This window comes from Mesocricetus auratus, unplaced genomic scaffold (assembly GCF_017639785.1).
Source record: "Mesocricetus auratus isolate SY011 unplaced genomic scaffold, BCM_Maur_2.0 Super-Scaffold_100045, whole genome shotgun sequence".
NCBI lineage: Eukaryota > Metazoa > Chordata > Mammalia > Rodentia > Cricetidae > Mesocricetus > Mesocricetus auratus.
In genome coordinates, this window is record NW_024429222.1 from 3,572,151 (window position 1) to 3,591,565 (window position 19,415).

Consider the following 19,415-nt stretch of genomic DNA (forward strand, 5'->3'; position numbering starts at 1 on the left):
TGGTAAACTGAGACAGTAGCTCATTAAACTGACCAGATAAAAAGTACTCAGCATCCTGAAGAGGAATACAGAAGAAGCTACTGACCAACTGAGACATGCAAAAGAAATGGCTGGGAATAACTACAATGGTTTGGTTGGCACATGATAGTCAAGCTGTCCTGCATGTGGGTTGCTTTAGAAATTAAGTTATCATGTTCTTCATGGCTTAGGGAAAATGTTTTGTGGGTTCTTAAACTCATCAAGTCTGAAACATAACTGACACATAAAGTTCTATAGCAGAACAGGTTTTCTACCTAAGAAGTTCCCAAACTTGAGTATCTGGAACATCTTTAAAAAGGTATTTCTGTAGCCAGCTGGTGGTGGAGCATACCCTTAACTCCAGTACTCAGGAGGCAGAAATCTGAGTTCAAGGCCAGCCTGGTCTATAGAATGAGTGACAGTCAGAGCAACACAGAAAACCCTGTCTTGAAAAACTAAAAGCCAAACCAAATCAAAATGGTATGTCTGAGATTGGAGAACTGGCTCAGTAGTTAAGAGCACTTGCTGCAGATGCTGCAGAGAACCTGGATTTGACCCACTCCGCAGCTGACAACTATCTGTAATTCCAGATCCAGAGGATCCAATACCCTCTTCTTCACCTGCCTCTGCCTCCCGAGTGCTGGGATTAAAGGCGTGCGTTACCACCACCTGGCCTGATAACCTCTTCTAATCAACTCTAGTACCAGGCTGGTGTATATGTGGTGCACATACATACACGCAGGCAAAACACTCACACATATAATAGTGATAATTACTACTACTACTAAAACTACAAAGAAAAGGTACTTCTATTAGAAAATACTACAAAGGACAGCATCAAGAAGATATGTTTGTTCTCTCTAAAAGACTACTGAACACATTTTCTGTCATTTGGATAACTTTATAAGTCTACCTACAAATCACACATTATATATCAATATTTCAGAAAAAAGCATGTTCAGAATAATAACTGGTGGCTTACCTGAAATTGTTTGGAAGGTCAGAGTCTTCCCCATATGTTGAATAGATTAAATCAGAATCATCTTTGCTGATATTGGCAAATGTTGAGTCATAATGTGGGGCATAAGAACTATAGGGTCCATAATTCAAGTATAACACTGTTAAAAAATTAAATACTATAGTATCATTTAAAATTGTTAATATACATTTTGGTTTTATTAAAGACAATATTCTCTAACGTTACTGACCTGTATATAAATCTAAGAGACACTCCCAACAGGTACAGTTATTCCTCAATATACTTGGGGACTGATTGTAGCCCCCACAGATATATTTGCCTGGAGCTTGCACATGTTCTCCATCACACATCAATCATATTTAGGCAACTTGAAGAATTTGTGAGATATAGTAACTGTTACACCGTACTGCTTAAGAGATAAGGATAGTCTGTGTAATTCTGCCCTATTTCCAACTGGTTTGTAAGTTGAATATAGAGGGCCACCTGCACCGCAGAGCACCACATAGATGAGTTTTACCACAAAGGAGGGAGGAAGAAACTCTGCATACTAATAGCCAATTTTTCAGTTTCTTCTGAATCTGATGATGAACTGCTATTGCGAAAATACCATCAAGAAAGCCAGTGAATGAAGGCCAGGTGGTGGTGGCGCACGCCTTTAATCCCAGCACTCGGGAGGCAGAGGCAGTCGGATCTCTGTGAGTTCGAGGCCGGGCTGGACCGATAGCCTCCAAAACAATACAGAGAAACCCTGTTTCGTAAAAACCAAACAAAAAAAAAAAAAAAAAAAAAAAAGAAAGCCAGTGAATGAAGCAACAAATAATAACTGCACCTTCTAGCTACGTGGTGGTGGTACATGCCCTTAATCCTAGCACTCAGGAGGCAGAGGCAGGTGGATCTCTGTGAATTCTAAGGCCAGATTGATCTACAGAGAGAGTTACAGGACATTCAGGGCCGTTACAGAGAAACCTTATCTCAAAAAACCAAAAATAAATAAATTAAACTTTGCACTTTCTTTTCCCAACTCCCTGAAGCAGGTAGGACTCACACCTGGGGTTACTCTGTTCCTTTTATCTTCTTTGAACCCCTGCAGGGTGTTCACTCCAGACTGCAGTCTTCCAGTTGTCATCCCCAGTCTTACAGGGCAGTAGCCTGGTTCTAGGACAGAAAACCCAGCACAGTGAAAGAGGCACATATGGCAGTGATCCAGACATTTTATCAATGCAACATGAAGGAGGTTGGACAGATTTTATTCTACCCATTTCTAAGCTAATTCAAACTCAGAAAGGTATGTGGCTTAGACCATAACCCTGGTCCTCTTCATTATACTTCAGTTTTGTAGAATTGTCTTTCTGTGATATTTCATGTGTTCTCACCCTACTCTCCAGGGTTAGGGTAAGGGACTCATCTCATTTGCTCCCTTTGTACACCTTGTTTAATTATGTTGGGCTCCAAAGAACGTGACATTACTTCCTAAATGTAGGGATTCTGTTATTACCCATTTCTATTTTCCTACTATGTTTCTCATGACAGTATGAAAATACATTATTTATTAAACAAGCTAACACAAGTAGAAGCAGAAGCTAAGCTAGTTGTTTATGAAACACATGGCACCCAGACAAGTTCTTAGTGGCTAATAGTTGGATTTATCACTGCATGCTACTTCAGTAGCTCAGAATCAAACTATGTAACCAAGTAATATGTCCTTTTTACTGTGAGCTGTTCAGCAGATACTCTGTCAGACTAGCACATGAGTTTACTGTCCTTAGCAAATAGTACCAGGCTCACACAGAGTCTTAAACTGTGATCCTACCTCCTACAATGGGCTCAACAGGATGGAGAAGTCCCAATGTTGTTGTTCCATCTGGCTTTCTTCTTTCAAATTCACACTGAAATGACCCAAGTTACCAGGTGAATAAAGTTTAACACATTCTATATATATATAGGACACAGCCATCAAATGAACATCATGGGCTATCATTAAATTCAGAACACTGACTTTCATAGCCATCTGTATCTACAGGTACTTATGGGCTAGAGAAATGGAAGATAAAGAAAGCTAATTTGAAAAGCTGTGTGGGCCATTAGTTCTCCCAAACTATAAAAACACCCCCAAAACTATCAGAACTACCACAGACTCACAGACTGCTGGGAGGTGAGGTACAGGAAATATACCCAAAGTCACGTATAGCTCTACTTGGTTATAAAACCAATGTAATCAATAGGTAAGTTCATAAGGCCAGAATGTAAGCTGTCATGCTGCCAGGCATAGTAGTGCCCACCTGTAGTTCTAGCATTCTGAGAGGCTAAGACCATGACTTCAAGGTCAGTCTGGGCTACACAGTGATGCCGGGCATCTCAAAAAACAAAACAAAGTATGCTATTTTCTCTCTCTTGCTCTCTTTGGAAAAAAAAAAACCCCACAGCAATAGGGAACAGGTAGTCACATCACCTGGCTGTTTGCCAGCCGCCTTGTCAGCTTGCCCCCTGACTCCTGGACAACACGCTCAATCTGCTCATGCTCCCTTTCTGAGTTGCCGCTTCTCCACTTGTCATCAAGCACATCTTTGTCTTTCCTGAGACACACATTAACACAATGTTAAAAAGTGTCTAAGTAAGATGAAAAATATTAAAAGGCATCCTAAAGTTGAATATAGTTAAGTGGACATACTTGTCCTATAGTAATTAAAACATCACTCCCCAACAACCTGGCAAAAAACCCTGTTACTTGTATTACACATTTTTCCCCCTGGGTCGCCATGAAAATAAATTTTAATTCAGATATTATTTTGAAGAGGAACTATACAATTTACATTTTCTTTGCATTGTGAGAGCAGAAATCCTAACTGTTAATTTCCCATATGGGTGGCAGTTAGGTGCTGGGTAATCAGGGGTATGAGTGGGTTGCATAGGCTGTCCAGCCATGCCAGAGGCCTGCCAGACACCAGGACCAGCAGCTCTTCAAAGGAAAATATGTGCACACCTCAGTGCCAGCTCATGTACTTAGGAATCCCTAAATTTTTATGGAACGAAGTTATATAATACACTACATTATAGCTATACAATAGTTCTATTGAAACAAACTCCCCTAACACTGTAACTCCTTAATTTGCTGTCTTAGAACTAATAAAATACCTATTTGGAACTGTTCTGTGAGCTGTGGTCCATTTTTCATGGTGCTCTGAATGACAAAAGGGAAATCAGACTATTAAAACAGATTTTATGTCAAGAAAGGCAGCACTGACACATGGGGACTTGGTTTGCCCAAGTCAAATTTGAATCAATATTCCTGTCTTGCTTTAAAAAAAAAAAAGTACAACCTTCATATTCCAAAATGCATTACTTTTTATTGTCCTTAGTGGGGCTTCTGAAGGCTTGCGTGTCAGCATCTCCAGAGTCTTCCCTCTCTCGTTGCCAGCAGCCACTGTCCTCCCCACTCTGAGAGGCATCTGTTCTATCTTTCTGCTTCCGAGTTTTCTGCAAGTCCGCCATGAAGTCTATACTCTGCTTCAGGCTCTGAATTCTCTCCTAAAAGTATTAAAACATACTGTATGGCTGTCACTGAGCAATGCATTTCCTGCCATGAGAGCCTGCACTTATTAATAAGGAGGGATGAAAAGCAGGTGTATGCACATCAAAGGAACCAGGACAGTAAACTCCACTTAACTCAGACCTTTTATTAATTTTCAAAGTAAGTGGAGGTTTTACAAGGATACATGTATCATGAAAAAGTCAACAGTGGACAAAGTGTGAACAGGGCCAGAGAATTCAGACGGGCTTGTCTCCTGAAGATTAAGAATGACTGAGGATTTAAAATCTGAAACACCCAAAGGATCTTTACACTCCAGAATCCTATGGTGATCACCATGATTAGCATTCTGTTGTGTGAAAACATGCATTAGGGGGAAATAAGTGGCTGCTAGCATACTTTCTTTTTCACAGTGCATAATGTTCTTACTAAACAGAAAAAAACTTGGCTATTCTGTGAAGCATATGCTTCATTCTCCACCGCAATGATGTGCTATAAAAATTTCATTAGGGGTTTGAGGTTTCTGGGTATATTTTAAAGAGGACAAACTTGTTCCCACAGATGACTCTACTTTTAACTCTTGAGAAGCACAACCCCCTGAGCACTGCACTGTAACAGCATGGAAAGCTTTCGCTGCAATAAGAGACTGGAAAGGACTGGAAGTCAAATAACATGAGGGACTCCCTAAAACCAAAGAAATAATGCCTGCCCTCCAGCCTTTTCACGCACTATGGGTGGTGTAGATGACAATACCTAAAAGGTATGACTCCTGGAATTTTGACTGAACATTTTTGTGTTTTTCAGACAAGGTCTCGGATAGTTCAGGGAGGTCCCACCAAGCTCATCATGTAGCTGAAGATGATCTTGATGTTCCTGCCTCCCCCACCTTTCCCGTTACGCAGTACATACTAGAAATTGAACCTAGGGCTTCATGTATGCTTTGTAAAATACTCAGTCCATTGAGCTGTTTTCAGCTCCTTATTTGGCCTTTGTGGTAGTCTGAATAAAAATGGCCCCCAAAAGGCCCACAGGAAGGTGTGGCCTTGTGGGAGGAAGTGTGTCATTGGAGGGTGTCTTTGAGGTCTCAGATGCTCAAGCCAGCCCAGTGTAGCAGTCTCTTCCTGCTGCCTGTAGCTCCAGATGTAGAACTCTCAGCTCCTTCTCCAGTACCATGTCTGCTTGTGTGCCAGCATGCTTCCCACCACGATGGTAATGGACTAAGACTCTGAACTGTAAGCCAGCCCCATTGTTTTTCTTTATAAGAGTTGCTGTGCCATGTCTCTCCACAGCATAGAAACCCTAACACAGACGTTGGTATCAGGGTCTGGGTGCTTTGTTTGGAGGAATGTGGATTTTCTGACTAGAAAAGCAGTTAAAGACAGGTATGGCGGGGCCACTTCTAGTCCCAGCACTCAGGAGGTAGAGGCAGACAGATCTCTGAGTTTGAGATCAGCCTAGTCTACAAAGCAAGTCACAGGACAGCCAGGGCAATACAGAGGAACCATGTCTCTAAACAAAACAAAGCAAAAGAGCAAAGAAGCTTCGGTGGAGCTTAGTGAGCTATTCTAATAGGAACAAAGAACACAGTGGTGCTGAGGGTGATTTGAATGGAGGGAGCCTGGCTTAAGAGGTTTCAGAGAAAAATATTTATATGTGGCCTGGAGATCATCTTTATAGTATTTTTAGCTAAGAATGTGGCTGCTTTTCGCCCTTATCCGACAAGTCTGCCTAAGGCTAAATTATAGTGTTTTGGATTAATGGCATTGGCAAAGGAAATTTCAAAACAGCCTAGTATTGACTGTCATGTGGTTATTAGTGTTCACTCTTCTGAAGATTTATAATGAAAAGGAGAAAACTGAGCAAGAAAAAATACAAAATGTACAGTTTAAGGAGAAAGGGGCACCGGAAAATGGAATGAAGCTAAATTTTGTGTTCAAGGAGACAAACAGATTAAAGAAAATCCTGATGTTAAGAGGAATTAAGGGAGTGGTAACCTCAGGGCAAGATACCACCCAGCTAAACTTCCAACCTTATAGTTTAGGGCTGGGGGTGGTGGCACATGCCTTTAATTCCAGTACTCAGAAGCAGAGGCTAGAGGATCTGAGTTTGCAGCCAGCCTGATCTACAGAGAAAGTTCCAGGATAGCCAACCTTAGTGAAGGAAGCCATCAAAAACAAAAAGCTGATGAAAATCTAATTGAACAAGGGGACCACATTCCAGCCCTAGTAAGCAGCAGAACTTGGCAGCTTTGGCCACATGGTTCAGGCTTTAGAGTTGAGGACAGAAGAAAGGGATTATAGAACCTCCCTCACTGAAGCCAGACACATATCAGGGCATCCCTGCAAGACCTAGAGGTCATTGTGTGAAGTTGTGAGGTGAAGTCTGGATTGCCTCGGAGACCCCAAAGCTGAGGGATACCTGCTGAGGAGAGCTACTAACAGGGAGCTGTTAACAGTAGAACCAGACCAAGAAAAAGAAATGTGCTGTAGTCAACAAAGTTGAAAATAGTTGGACTGCTGAAGAGTGCTTTGACATCACACATGGAGGTGCAGAGTTTGGAGTTTGCCAGACTGGCTTTCTGTCTTGCTTTGGTCCAGTATTTCCTCATTATGTTTCCTTTCCTCCTTTTTGGACAGGTAATGTATATCCTGCGCTACTATGTGTTGGAAGTATGCGATTTTTTTTTATTTTGATTTTACAGGGGATTGTAGTTAAGAGATTGCATGACTCTTAGAAGAGACTTTGGACTTTTAAATAAGTTTCAGACTATTAATAGACTATGGGGACTTCTGAAGTTGGACAAATTCATTTTGCATTATATTATGGCTATAAGCCTATGGGGACCAGAGAGTAGAATGTGGTGGTTTGAATAAAAATGGTCCCCATAGGCCCAAATAGAGGGTAGCAGTATTGGGAGGTATGGTCCTGTTAGAGGCAATGTGTCACTGGAGGTAGGCTTTGAGGTTTCAGATGCTCAAGCCATACCCTGCATAGCAGTCTCTTCCTGCTGTCTGTAGTTCCAGATGTAGAACTTTCAGCTCGCTCTCCAGCACCATGCGTGCTTACATGCTACCATGCTTCCCATGGACTAAGCCTCTGAACTGTAAGCCAGCCCCAAATAATGTTTTCCTTTATAAGAGTTGCAGTAGTCATGGTGTCTCTCCACAGCAATAGAAACCCTAATTAAGACAGCTTTTAAAGTAATTGTAAAACTATGAAGTGATGTATCAGACTATAAATAAGTGAAGACTCAACAGAGGCTAAGTGCAAACTTGAGCCCTATCTTCCAGAGAGCAGCAGTGCCAGTAGTTATCATTTCAACTCTTTCTTCTGACTATGGTATACTTTTAGCAAACTATATACTCAATACATGGTAAACAAATTAATAAATTATTTATTAGTAAACTATAAGCATTTGTCTAACATATTGTTATGATCTTTAGAACGCTTTCTAATAATTAGAATGTACAATAATTATTTAACTCAAAATATATGAGAAGACATTTAAACTCAAGTTTCCACTAAACACTGTCAATAGACCTCTTTAGGAGGTTATTCAGGGCAAATTCCTACAGTAGAGGGTGAAGGGATACTTACTGCCAAACTTTTTCCCAGGAAGATTTAATCAGTTTGCACTAGTATGCGACAGCTTCTCTGAATCAGTGCCAAACTGAACAGTATTATTAAAACAAAAACAAAAATCCCACTCAGTATGCATTTTTAAAATGTGCTGTTTTACTCCATACTTCTGAACAGTAGTGAATTTGGCTATTCTTTGTATACATCACTTAGGTCATGTCTACCTGTGGATCTGTAGTATTGACAGTAGGCAACTAGACAAACAGGCTCAGATTACAAATAAATTTCCATTTCATTATTTTGTAAAGCACAAACTATAGCCTCCTTCCCTTCCAAGATAAGTCTCACTAAATCCTGGGCTCAAGACACCATTTGCCATTGAGTCCCAACACTTGATGGAATGCTTCCCTCTATCCCAGACAACTCTAGAGTTAAGCATCAATTTAGCTCTACCCACAGGAGGAATACTGAGAAAGGCTGCACAGCCAGGTCACCCAGCTGCTATGCAACAGTAGGACTAGACACACCATTAATCTGATTCTAGGGCCACTGCATTACAAATACTGCTAGAATGTAGCATTCTACTCAAGTATTTATGATGATCTTTTCTTTGCTATTTTAAGAGACAAGAACCTCACTATGTAGCCCATAATGGCGCCAAACTCTCAATCCTCCTAATTTCATTTCCCAAGTGTTGAGATGATAACCCATGCCTGGCCATCAGTTCTTTCTTTTTAAAAATAACACATGTACTAAGTACTAATATTGGGTATAATGGAAAAAATGACGACTCTTACTATTTTTTCACTGATTAGTCATTAAGATCTGCCTCTGAAAAGACACCATTCGTGGAAAGGCGTGTGGACTTTCTTGGCAGTCTACATTGCTAGACTAAGTAGTGTTAACTCAGAAAGTTTAAATTTAAGGATCCCTTCCATCTAGAGTGGAAGTCAAAAAGGAGGCTAGAACACAGAAGGGTTATAGCTCTAAGACATCTTTAAAAAGCAAGACAGAGAGAGAAGGGAAAGGGGACAAGCTAATCTTCCTGTTCCAACCAAACTTAAGACAATAAAATCTTTTGCTTGTTACAGTATTTAGAGAAAATAGTAGCAAATCAAGATAAAAAAGAACAAAACACTAGACTTTTCCTTGAAAATCTACTACACACTATAGGTGTGGTGGCACATATCTTTAATCTCAGCACTTGGGAGACAGAGAAAGGCAGATTGTGAGTTCAAAGGCACCCTGTGTACACAGCAAGTTCCAGGACAGTCAGAACTACATAGTGAGACATTGTCACAAAATAAAAAGAAACAACAAAACACACTTGCACACACTCCCCCTGACTCTCATACTTATTTTGAAGTGAATACTTAATGTATTTTTACAACAAGCAGGCCTGGGCTTTCAAAAGTGGAATATGGCTTTATTCTAGACTCTGAATCTGTCTGCAAGAAACAAACATTCTACATTCTCCTTTACAAATTTTGATAAACATAGGTGAGTGGGAACTGAATGCAAGAATAATAACCAGAAATTCAAATGTTTTCCTTCCCCTAGGCAAGTTGATCCAAGAATTTCTCAGAGTCAAGTATACAGACACCTGTACACCAAAGCTTTCTTCTACTGTAGAAATTGAATACAGGTGATCACCTGACCAATTCAGAAAACCTAGAAGAATACACGTGCTAATTTCTACCACCCTTTACTTGTCCCAAGCTGAGCTTCAGCTCTTCATTCTGTTTCCTTTCTCCTTCGATATGCATGTATCTGTGTTATACTGAAACTCAGTTCTTCTATGTATAATCCTTCCCACCTCTGGCTATTTTTTCCAGTCTCTTCCCTATTTTAGCTCTGGAATTGGGAAAGTAATGCTAGAAGTCACTTTGGAGACCACAGATTAAGGCCCCCCCTTTTAAATGGGTGAGACTCACATACTTTGTTGCCACAATCTATGTGCAGCAGTTTATGCTCTCTCCTGCAGCTGGATGATGGCTTACATCTTTATTATGCATTGATTATCACCCTTCAAGGAAGGGACTGTTCTTGCACAGAGGTTGCTTTAAAAATAACAAGTTATTTCTCATTTGTCTATTTTGTTTCTTACCACTACAAGCCCTAGGAAGTACAGGGCTGATCAGAACTCTAGATTTGATCACTAAAGGAAACAGCCACTTTTCTCCTAAAAGTTCTCATACTTCATCCAATTTTATTCTGAAATTCAGGCTGTTGTTTGTTCCACAACAAAATAAGTATATCAGGAGCCTTTAGGGAAATAATTATAAGGAGGGGCTGGGGACATAACTCAGTTGACAGGGCTGTTTGCCTACCCATGCACAAAGCCCTAGGTTTGAATGTCAACACTGAATAAAATTAGGAGTGGTGGCATATGCCTGTATCTCAGTACGCAGGAGGTGGAGGCAGGAGGACTGTCATCCCTGGCTAAATGGTCCATTCAAGGCTAGTTTCGCTACATGAAACATTTTCTTAAAACAACAACAACAAAAACATGCTTGTGAAATGTCTCAGAAGATTACGCACTTGCCACCAAGCTTGACGACCTGAGTTCAATATTCAAGATCCACATATCAGGAGAGAACTGACTCCCTACAAGTTGCTCTCTGACTTACACACACATGCTATGGCATGTGGGTGAACAGGTGCATGTGCGCGCACACACAAATACATAAACGCAACAATACAACTTTTGAAAAAGAAATTACTGGCCAGGCAGTCATGGCGTACACCTTTATCCCAGCACCGGAGAGAGGCAGGCAGATCTCTTGAGTTCAAGGCCAGCCTGGTCTACAAAGCTAGTTCCACGACAAGCTAGGGTTACACAGACAAACCCTGTCTCAAAAAAAAAGAAAAGAAAAGAAAAAAAGAAATGATTATATGTGAGCATCTTCCTATCTTTTCTTGATAGAACTTTCTCCCAAGTTCTCACTACTTTAATATGCTTTGTCAATGAGGAAAGTATCACTTTAGGGAAGATATAGACTTTATAGTAGTCATTAATTTGGGATAGAGTTTCTTACCTGACTAAGAATTTTCATCCCTGAGTGCAACAGCTTCTTTGCAGCTTTATAATAAATGGTTTCTGGCTTGTTATAAATCATTGCATTAGTACACATTAGCTTGAAGTTATCCTACAAAGAGAATATCAAGATGAAAAATGTATTAGAATAAAACTCTTAAAACCTTTGTCTGAAATCAGAGGCCCTGTAAAAATTTGAAAAACAAAAACAACTTTTTCTGTCACTATTTATTAAATAACAACTATAACAACCGAAGACCAACAAAAATACTTAATTTGTTTCTAAATTCTTAAGCACTTTAGTATCTATGCATTACCTTTAAATCTAGAATATAAACTTAAGTTGTTTTTTCAGTACAGTCATACACAAAAAAATTATGGAGCCCTCTCAACATCTTACGTGAGCTACAGAGGAATGCAAATGAGGCAAGATATTAGACTGTTACATATAGGCAGGAAACAACCACGTGGCTATAGCTGACAAGAGAATGAGTGATGAATATGAATTGGCAGGAGATCACTTTAATGATTCCATGTCTTATCTGTTAATTTTTTTTGTGTGTGTGGTGTTAGGGCTTAAATCTAGAAGGAACCAGTTATATCACCAGCCCAAGGTGACTTTCAGAGTCCTTAAATTTTAGCTATCATGTGGTAAGTTGTCATTACTGTACTTTGTGTGATGGCACTTGGCCACTCAAAAAGCTGAATTGTTTTGCACACTTTTCCTCCTGTGGAAAACCCAGAAGGTAAAATACTCCATTTTACGTGCTGAAAAGCCTTGACTTACTTAAACATACTCAGGGGACAAACTTGTATTCTCTCCTGTGACCACAAAAGAAAGATCAACAACAAATGAAGCCCAGAATTGTTAACTCTCTTCTCCTCAGTAACACAAGTTTCAGACTAATTTTCACTAGATGAAAATATGTCAGGAAAAAAATGTCCATTTAAGTAAGATCGTAGAATTCAGGTTTTCCAAGTAAGCCCATTATTATTTATATATTCAAACTAAAACTAAAGAGAATTAGATGCTGCTAGTCTGTATGAATTGTAGCTGTTATTAACATGTGAATTAAAAAAAAGATTAAGTAAAAATGTTTTCTATTCCATTTCCTTCTGCAACTGATTAAGTGTCCATCTTTTAGGTTGACTGAACACTACCATGTGGGAGGGAGCCCTCTTCCCCCTCAAAAAGGTAAATTACTGAAGCCAAGTTAAGCGTATGTGTGGTCTAATACAAACTTTAATCATGTAAGACTAATTTACAAGATTAACATGAAAGCACATCCTGGAAAATCAACACATACTCAGACTATTTGAAGAGGAAAAAGCCCTAGAATGAGAAACACTCATGCTACCCTGGCGGCTTCTAGACTGTTTGGGGTGAGTGAGTGTAGACCACAGGTGGATGCAGTGTACTCCTCTCACCTTAGTTTCTAAGACAGGCTTTCTCCCTGAACCTGGAGCTCAATATTTCACCTAGACTAGAGGCCAAAAAGCCCTTACTCATTCTTGGTCTGTTTCCACACAGCCTCCTCCACAAAGTGCCGAGATTACAATTACCTGCTTTATGCGGGTGCTAGCGATTTAAACTCCAAAGTCCTCATGCTTGTATAACAAGTACTTTAGCTACTGAACCAACTACCCAACCTCCCAAGATTCCTAATATGTATTTTTATTCCTTCCTTCTCACTCATACTTGGGATCACATCCAAGACCTTGTGTATGTTAGGTAAGAGCTCTCTTCAACCATTAAGCCACACACTCTCAGCCCTCTTCTCTTCAAAAAGTCGAGGATTTAATATGCTGAAATAAATACACCCAGAGTAAACTCAGGGAACAATTCACTTTCTTCAAACTGGAAAATACAATTAAACTTTCCTTCAGTATTTTACTTTAATCTATTAATAAAATAATGTGCTTGTGTATGCACGTGTGCCACGGTGCACGTTTGGCAGTCAGGGCAATTCTAGGGAGTAGGTCCTCTATTGATAGATAACCTTATGGGACCTTAGGCATCAAGGTCTGTGTGCAAGTTCCTCTACCCACTGATCCACTCAAGAGTTTCTAAAGTAGGAAAATACAGACTTTGGACATTTAAAATAAATAAAATTATTTAAAAATGAAGTTAAAAATAAAGACTAAACTGGGCGGTGGTGGTGCATGCCTTTAATCCCAGCACTTGGGAGGCAGAGGTAGAGACCAGCATGGTCTACAAAGTGAGTTCCAGACAGGTAGGGCTACACAGAGAAACCTGCCTTGAAAAACAAAAGCAAAAAAGACTAAACACCAGATTTTTGAAAAAAATGTATATTTGCATGACACCTTCTACTTTTGTGTGGATTGTAGAGATTGAATTCAAGCCACTAGGCTTGTGTAGCAAGTATCTTTATCTTGGTGGCACAGATAAGCATATTAGTAAGCCAAACAATTATTTAAATTTATCTTTGAGGCAGGGTCTCTACCTAGCCCTGGCTGTCTTGGAACTCACTATGTAGGCAGGCAGGCCTTTACTCACAGAGATCCATTTGCCCTGCCTCCCTAGAGCTGGGATTAAAAAAGATGTGCACTACCATCCTGGCAACTAGATACATTTTAAAAGTCACCTTTATTTACCTATTTTGTGTGCGTGCTTGCTCAAGAGTGTACACACATACATATATATACATGTACGTGTGTGGGCACGTGCACATAACATGTACACACACAGCACATGTAGACAGAGAACAACTCTAGTTTGTTCTCTTCTCCATCATGGTGATCCTGAGAATCTAACACAGATTTGCATATTTTTAACACGATTTTCTGTTTTAACAAGATCCAAGAGCTTGACTCTCAGCTCAATGCATTATGCTTTAGTCTACTCTAACAAAAAGCTACAGAGCCACACCTGGTAGTACCCAGCTATAATCCTAGTCCTTGGTAAGTGGAGACAGGAGATCAGTTAAGGCCAGGCTGGGCTAAACAGGATCCTACCATAAAACAAAATAAAACTACTAATTACAATTACCTTTAGTTCTTCTATAGACTGGTAGTCATTATTCTTGATTTTTTCTTTCATGGTACTAAAATCCATTGGGTGTTTAATTATCATGGAGTAGCCAGGAGCAATAAAATCCGTGACAGGAAATGAAAAGAAAGCACTTGGGTCTTTTCTGTGTAGACATATAAAAAGGCAATATTTTATTTCTATCACAACCTACTGGTACAGAAGCAAAGTCAGAATAATAAACTCCCATATATAAAAGAATGTATACCTGCTTTTCATTGAAAAATCAAAGAAATGATTTCCAAGAACAACTATTTTAATAATAAGGGTCAGATACTTTCAACAGCAGTACTGTTATCCCCTGCTCTGCACACCCCCCAGTCTCGTTGTGTAGCTCTGGCTGTCCTGGAACTCACTCTGTGGACCAGGCTGGCCTCCAACTCATGCAGCTCTGCCTGTTTCTGCCTCCTGAGTGCTGTGATTGAAGGTGAGAACTACCACCGCTTGTTAATAGCAGTACTGTTAAGACACTGAGCCTCTCTTTTAGAGAAGCAACCTAATTACCAGCACCTTCTATGAGTAATCTAGACTAACTTTCCAGTGACTTAGCCTGATTTAACTATGAACAGACATCTGCCATTGTTCTTTCTGGTTCTGTACCTAAATGGTATGCATTCCTAGTCCATAAAAGCATGCTTTCCCAATCCATTAATTAACATTTCTATTATGCACATATGCACCCCCCAAAAAAGACATTTAAAAAGTTTCTATTGGGGTGCTGGAGAGATGGCTCAGAGGTCAAGAGCACTGGCTGTTCTTCCAGAGGTCCTGAGTTCAATTTCTAGCAACCACATGGCGACTTACAACCATCTAATTAATGAGATTTGGTGCCCTCTCCTGGTGTGTAGGCAGAACACTGTATATATAAGAATTAAAAACCTTTAAAGAAGAAAAGTTGCTATTGGATTGAGGTGGGAACTGACGAGGTATGGGGCAGGGTTGGGAACACGCATAAGCACAGGACTTGGGGGTTCACTCTGCAGCAGCATTCATCTGACTGTTCTGTTGTCCTCTCCAGAAACAGTTTGTGTGAACTTCCTGTGCCGTCAGCCTTGTGGTGACTCTGGAGCTGAGGCCTACAGGCCCTGGGCTGCCTGTTTTATCCAACTGCAGATGCTCAGGATTGAAGAGGCCAGAGCACACACACGAGAGGCAAATGGAGGAGGAAACCCTGGCCTAATGAACAGGGTGGTGACTGAACTGTCCCAGAGTATCTCACCACAGAGACAGGCCTAAGAAGGCTGTATAAATACAATGGAAGAAGGGGTAGTCTCTTTACTAGATACTGAACATCTGAGTTCAATCCCCAGGACCAACATGGTTGAAGGAAAGAACTGACCCCTAAAAGTTGTCCTTTGACAGTCAAACATGAGCTATGGCATGCACATGCATACCACACATGTATAACCAGTGCTTTCTATCACAGGCTCATTCTCAACTCTGGCTGTATATCAGAAGAGGAGCTTTCAAAAAACTGAGTAGTGAGACAGGAAAGACTCCCAACCTCACTATATCAAGACTCTTAAGGGAGAAGGCATCAAGTCATTGGTGCAGCGGAGGTTTGAGCACATGTAACTAGTATTTTTAATATTCATGCTCTATGGGCCAGCTTAAGCTGTAGGGTGTGACTTCATACGGTGTGATATAACTGTGAGTGGGGAAGTTGTCAAGAAAAATTTGGCACTGGGTAGTGGCACACAATTTTAATCACAGCACTTGGGAGGCAGAGGCAGGCAGATGTTAAGGAGAGCCTGGTCTGCAGAGCAAGTTCTGTAGACCACACACATTAGTCCAAACAGTCCAAGGGGCTACTATGGATAACAAGCTTCATCAATGGCTGACCTCTTACCTTTAAGGACAACTTATCTGTACTTCCTAAAATCAATCATTTTGGCGGTACTACCAGAATTGATCAAATACATTTTTAAAAAGTCAGGTTTAGTTCTGAGCCTCAAGGATGCAGAATCATCCAATCACTAAGGACAGTCACAGAATGTGGTTCTGGGCCCTAATCCTCAAATGTTCTCATCAATGCTAGTTTCTTTGACTTTAAGTATTCTCTGAGGTAGTCTTTTTTTTAGGGTAATATTATTGGCAAATATTCTGCTCTTTTGTTACAAAAGGCAAAACACTTTATAGTCATAGCTTCCAATTCAGATAAAATAGCAATACTAAGCTCTTCTCTGCTGGACTAACAAGCAAATGACTTATCAAATGCAAAGATCAGAGATATAATTTTCTTAACTATTCCAACACTTAAAAAGAGGTGAACCCAAAGTCTGGTGCTAATAGTACTTGCCTTTAATTCAAGCACTTGGGAAGCAGAGGTAGGCAGATCACTGTGAGTTTGAGGCCAGCCTGGTCTACAGAGAGAGTTCCAGGACAGGCTCCAAAGCTACACAGAGAAACCTTGTCTCGAAAAACCAAAGAAATAAACAAGTAAATAAGTAAGTAAATGGAGCATAAAGCCAGGCATGGTGGCATACTCAGAAGGTTGAAGCAGGAGGATGGTGAATTCCAGGTTAGCCTAAGATTGTGAGCGCCTATTTCAAAAACAACAAACCCAAATAAGGGGTGTAAACGTTACAGCATTTCATTTTATCTTTCAGACTTAATTGCTGAACACAGAATCTGGGTGTTGTACAAACACACAGAAAGTACTGGCAGGCAAGGTGGGGTTGCAGGGCAGTTATCTGTATTGTTACTCCTAGCTTCAAGTTTTAATACAAGCACCTAATTTAGAAAGGAAAAACTAGACATTTCCTAACACCCTTGAAGTAGCCAGTTAAAACAAACCAAGTAAGAGTATGTGTCACCCTCTTGAGAATACCTCTGCCAGGCAAGGTACTTACCATCTACTTTAAAATCAAGTATGTTTGGGTTTAGGCCACACATTATGATTTTAGATAACCAAAAAAGAGATATGGTTTGGACCTTTATGTTCAGATTTTGAATTACCACATAAAAAAAGCTGGAAAACACTTACCTCTGCAATTGTCTCATGAGTTGATTCAAAGCTTCCTGAAGCGGCGTCTGTTCTACTTCTAAAGCAAACAGGAAATGTGTGTTTAAAAAGGCATAAACTAGCACCTCCGTTTTCTACCTATATGACTCATCTATGTTTTATTAAACATCTCACACAGGAATTCAATTTATCACAAAAGTGTTGAAGGCTGAGGATACCAAGTCCATACTAAAGCTAACTCAGAGCTTTCATGCAGCAAGAGAAATAAGAGAACTTACAATAAACACACTACAAGTCTTTAAGGTACAACTCAGAAGCTAATGTCCAGTCCCTTTCCCTCCCCACAACTTCGGCCTCTTCATTCAGGATAGACAGCTCAGAGTAACTCCAACCTTCTTGTCTGGCTAGAGAGCTTGTGAGAGGCTTCTCGGGAGGTAAGTCTAATCTCACAGGGACATGACACTGAAACTCTTTTTCTGCCTCATTCTCCACACGGTCTCGATCCCGCTTCTTTTTATCCTCCTAAATAGAACAAAGGGAAACAGTTTAGAAATGTTTCATAATCAATGTCTTTAAATACATATCATTTTAGTTCAAGGAAAAAAGGTACTACCGAAAAGAATTCTAAATTAAGAAATCAATGTATTTTGCTGCCATCTCCTGGACAAAGAGAACATGTTCATTGAGGAAAAGAAGTCCATTTCTCTATGCCAGAAATAACTGATAAGAAAAATAATACTAGTCACATACACGAAATAATATACATAAGAGCAAACCTAAGATTTCTATGGGAAATTATGAAACATTAGTGAGCCAATAAATAGCAGAAGACTTGAATAAGCATATTGCATGTTAATGAAGTAAGTCAGTTCTGTTCAAAGCCAAATTTAATGTAATGCCACTCAGTACTGTAAAACAGAATTTTTCATGAAACCTGCAAACCAGTTAAAAACTTTTTCTCAAAAAGTGAATGAGTAGGGCTGGAGAGATGGCTCAGAGGTTAAGAGCACTGACTGCTCTTCCAGAGATCATGAGTTCAATTCCCAGCAACCACATGGTGGCTCACAACCATCTGTAATGAGATCTAGTGCCCTCTTCTGATGTGTACATGGAGGCAGGGTGTTGTATTCATAATAAATAAATTAAAAAAAAAAAGTGAATGAGTAAAGCAGAACAGTTTTTAAAAAGTCACAGAGAGACAATGAGGAGCTGAGGATGTGGATCCTGGTAAAGCACTTGTCTAGCAGCTGAGAGGGCTTGGTTAGGTCCAAGCAAGCAAGGAAGCGAAAACTACAAAAGACAGTAAGCCTTAGTGGCACTCAGCATTGGTATAGTGTGACTGTAAAGACAGTGCCCACAAACGGACAGACAAGCACAACAGAATGGAATATAAACCCAGGAAACCACCTGCACAACAAACTCCCAAGAGTAGAGACATTTCTTCATAAGTGAAACACAGAAAGACTGATTCTTAAAGAACGAATTTGATAAATTTGACTTAAAGATTTATTTTATGTACACATGTATGTCTGGGTGTATACATGTAAACCACACAGGCCAGAGAAGGATATCCTGGAACTGGAGTTACAGGTGGTTGTGAGCCACCTGATATGAGTCCTAGGTGCAGAACTCAGGTCCCTTAGAAGAGCAAGTGCTCTTAACACCTGTCTCTCCATGCCAAATTTGAAATTTAATTTACAAATTGTGGTGCCTCAATAAGCCAATAAACCAAGCTAAAATATCTACCAATAAACTGGGATGAATTACTTGAAACATAAATAATCACAAAAGGGAGAGCAAGAATAGATACAAAACATTGACAAAACCATGTAAAAAGAGTAAGACCCAAATAAAAAGGGCACCATAGGTAATTCACAGAAGGGATGTGAAACTAACTTGGGCTCCCTAAGCTTCAGGAATTATAAACTGAAAAGCAACAAGTCAGGGCTAGAGCTAACAGGACTGGCTGCTGTTCCAGAGGGCCTGGTTTTGATTCACAGGATGGCTCACAACTCCAGACCCAGGAGCTCCAATGCCATCTTCTACCTCTAATGGGCACCAGGCATGCAGTAGCACACCAGATATGCACAGACAAAACACCCCTCACATTACAAAATAACTTAGAAGAGAGTCTCTGATGGGCGAAATTTAAATGTCTGAACAAGTTTAATAAAAATGCAGAGAAATAAGAAATACCTTCCAATCAGTGATTCTCAACCTTCCTAATGGGGTGACCCTTTAATACAGATCCTTATGGGGGGG

General features: G+C 40.1%; 1 protein-coding gene across 2 annotated transcripts in view; it reads right to left on the reverse strand.

The window, feature by feature from the left end:
• Nucleotides 1–19,415, reverse strand: part of Brd7 (bromodomain containing 7) — a 30,467-nt gene that overhangs the window by 7,799 nt on the left and 3,253 nt on the right. For both annotated transcript variants that reach the window (XM_005079172.4, XM_013119925.3), the window contains exons 3-11: nt 17,546–17,675; nt 17,175–17,232; nt 14,150–14,294; nt 11,141–11,251; nt 4,338–4,522; nt 3,447–3,570; nt 2,808–2,883; nt 2,045–2,152; nt 1,001–1,136 (exon numbers count right to left, since the gene is read on the reverse strand). In XM_005079172.4, coding sequence (XP_005079229.1) covers nt 1,001–1,136; nt 2,045–2,152; nt 2,808–2,883; nt 3,447–3,570; nt 4,338–4,522; nt 11,141–11,251; nt 14,150–14,294; nt 17,175–17,232; nt 17,546–17,675 — 1,073 coding nt within the window. The remainder of the gene's footprint in view (nt 1–1,000; nt 1,137–2,044; nt 2,153–2,807; nt 2,884–3,446; nt 3,571–4,337; nt 4,523–11,140; nt 11,252–14,149; nt 14,295–17,174; nt 17,233–17,545; nt 17,676–19,415) is intronic.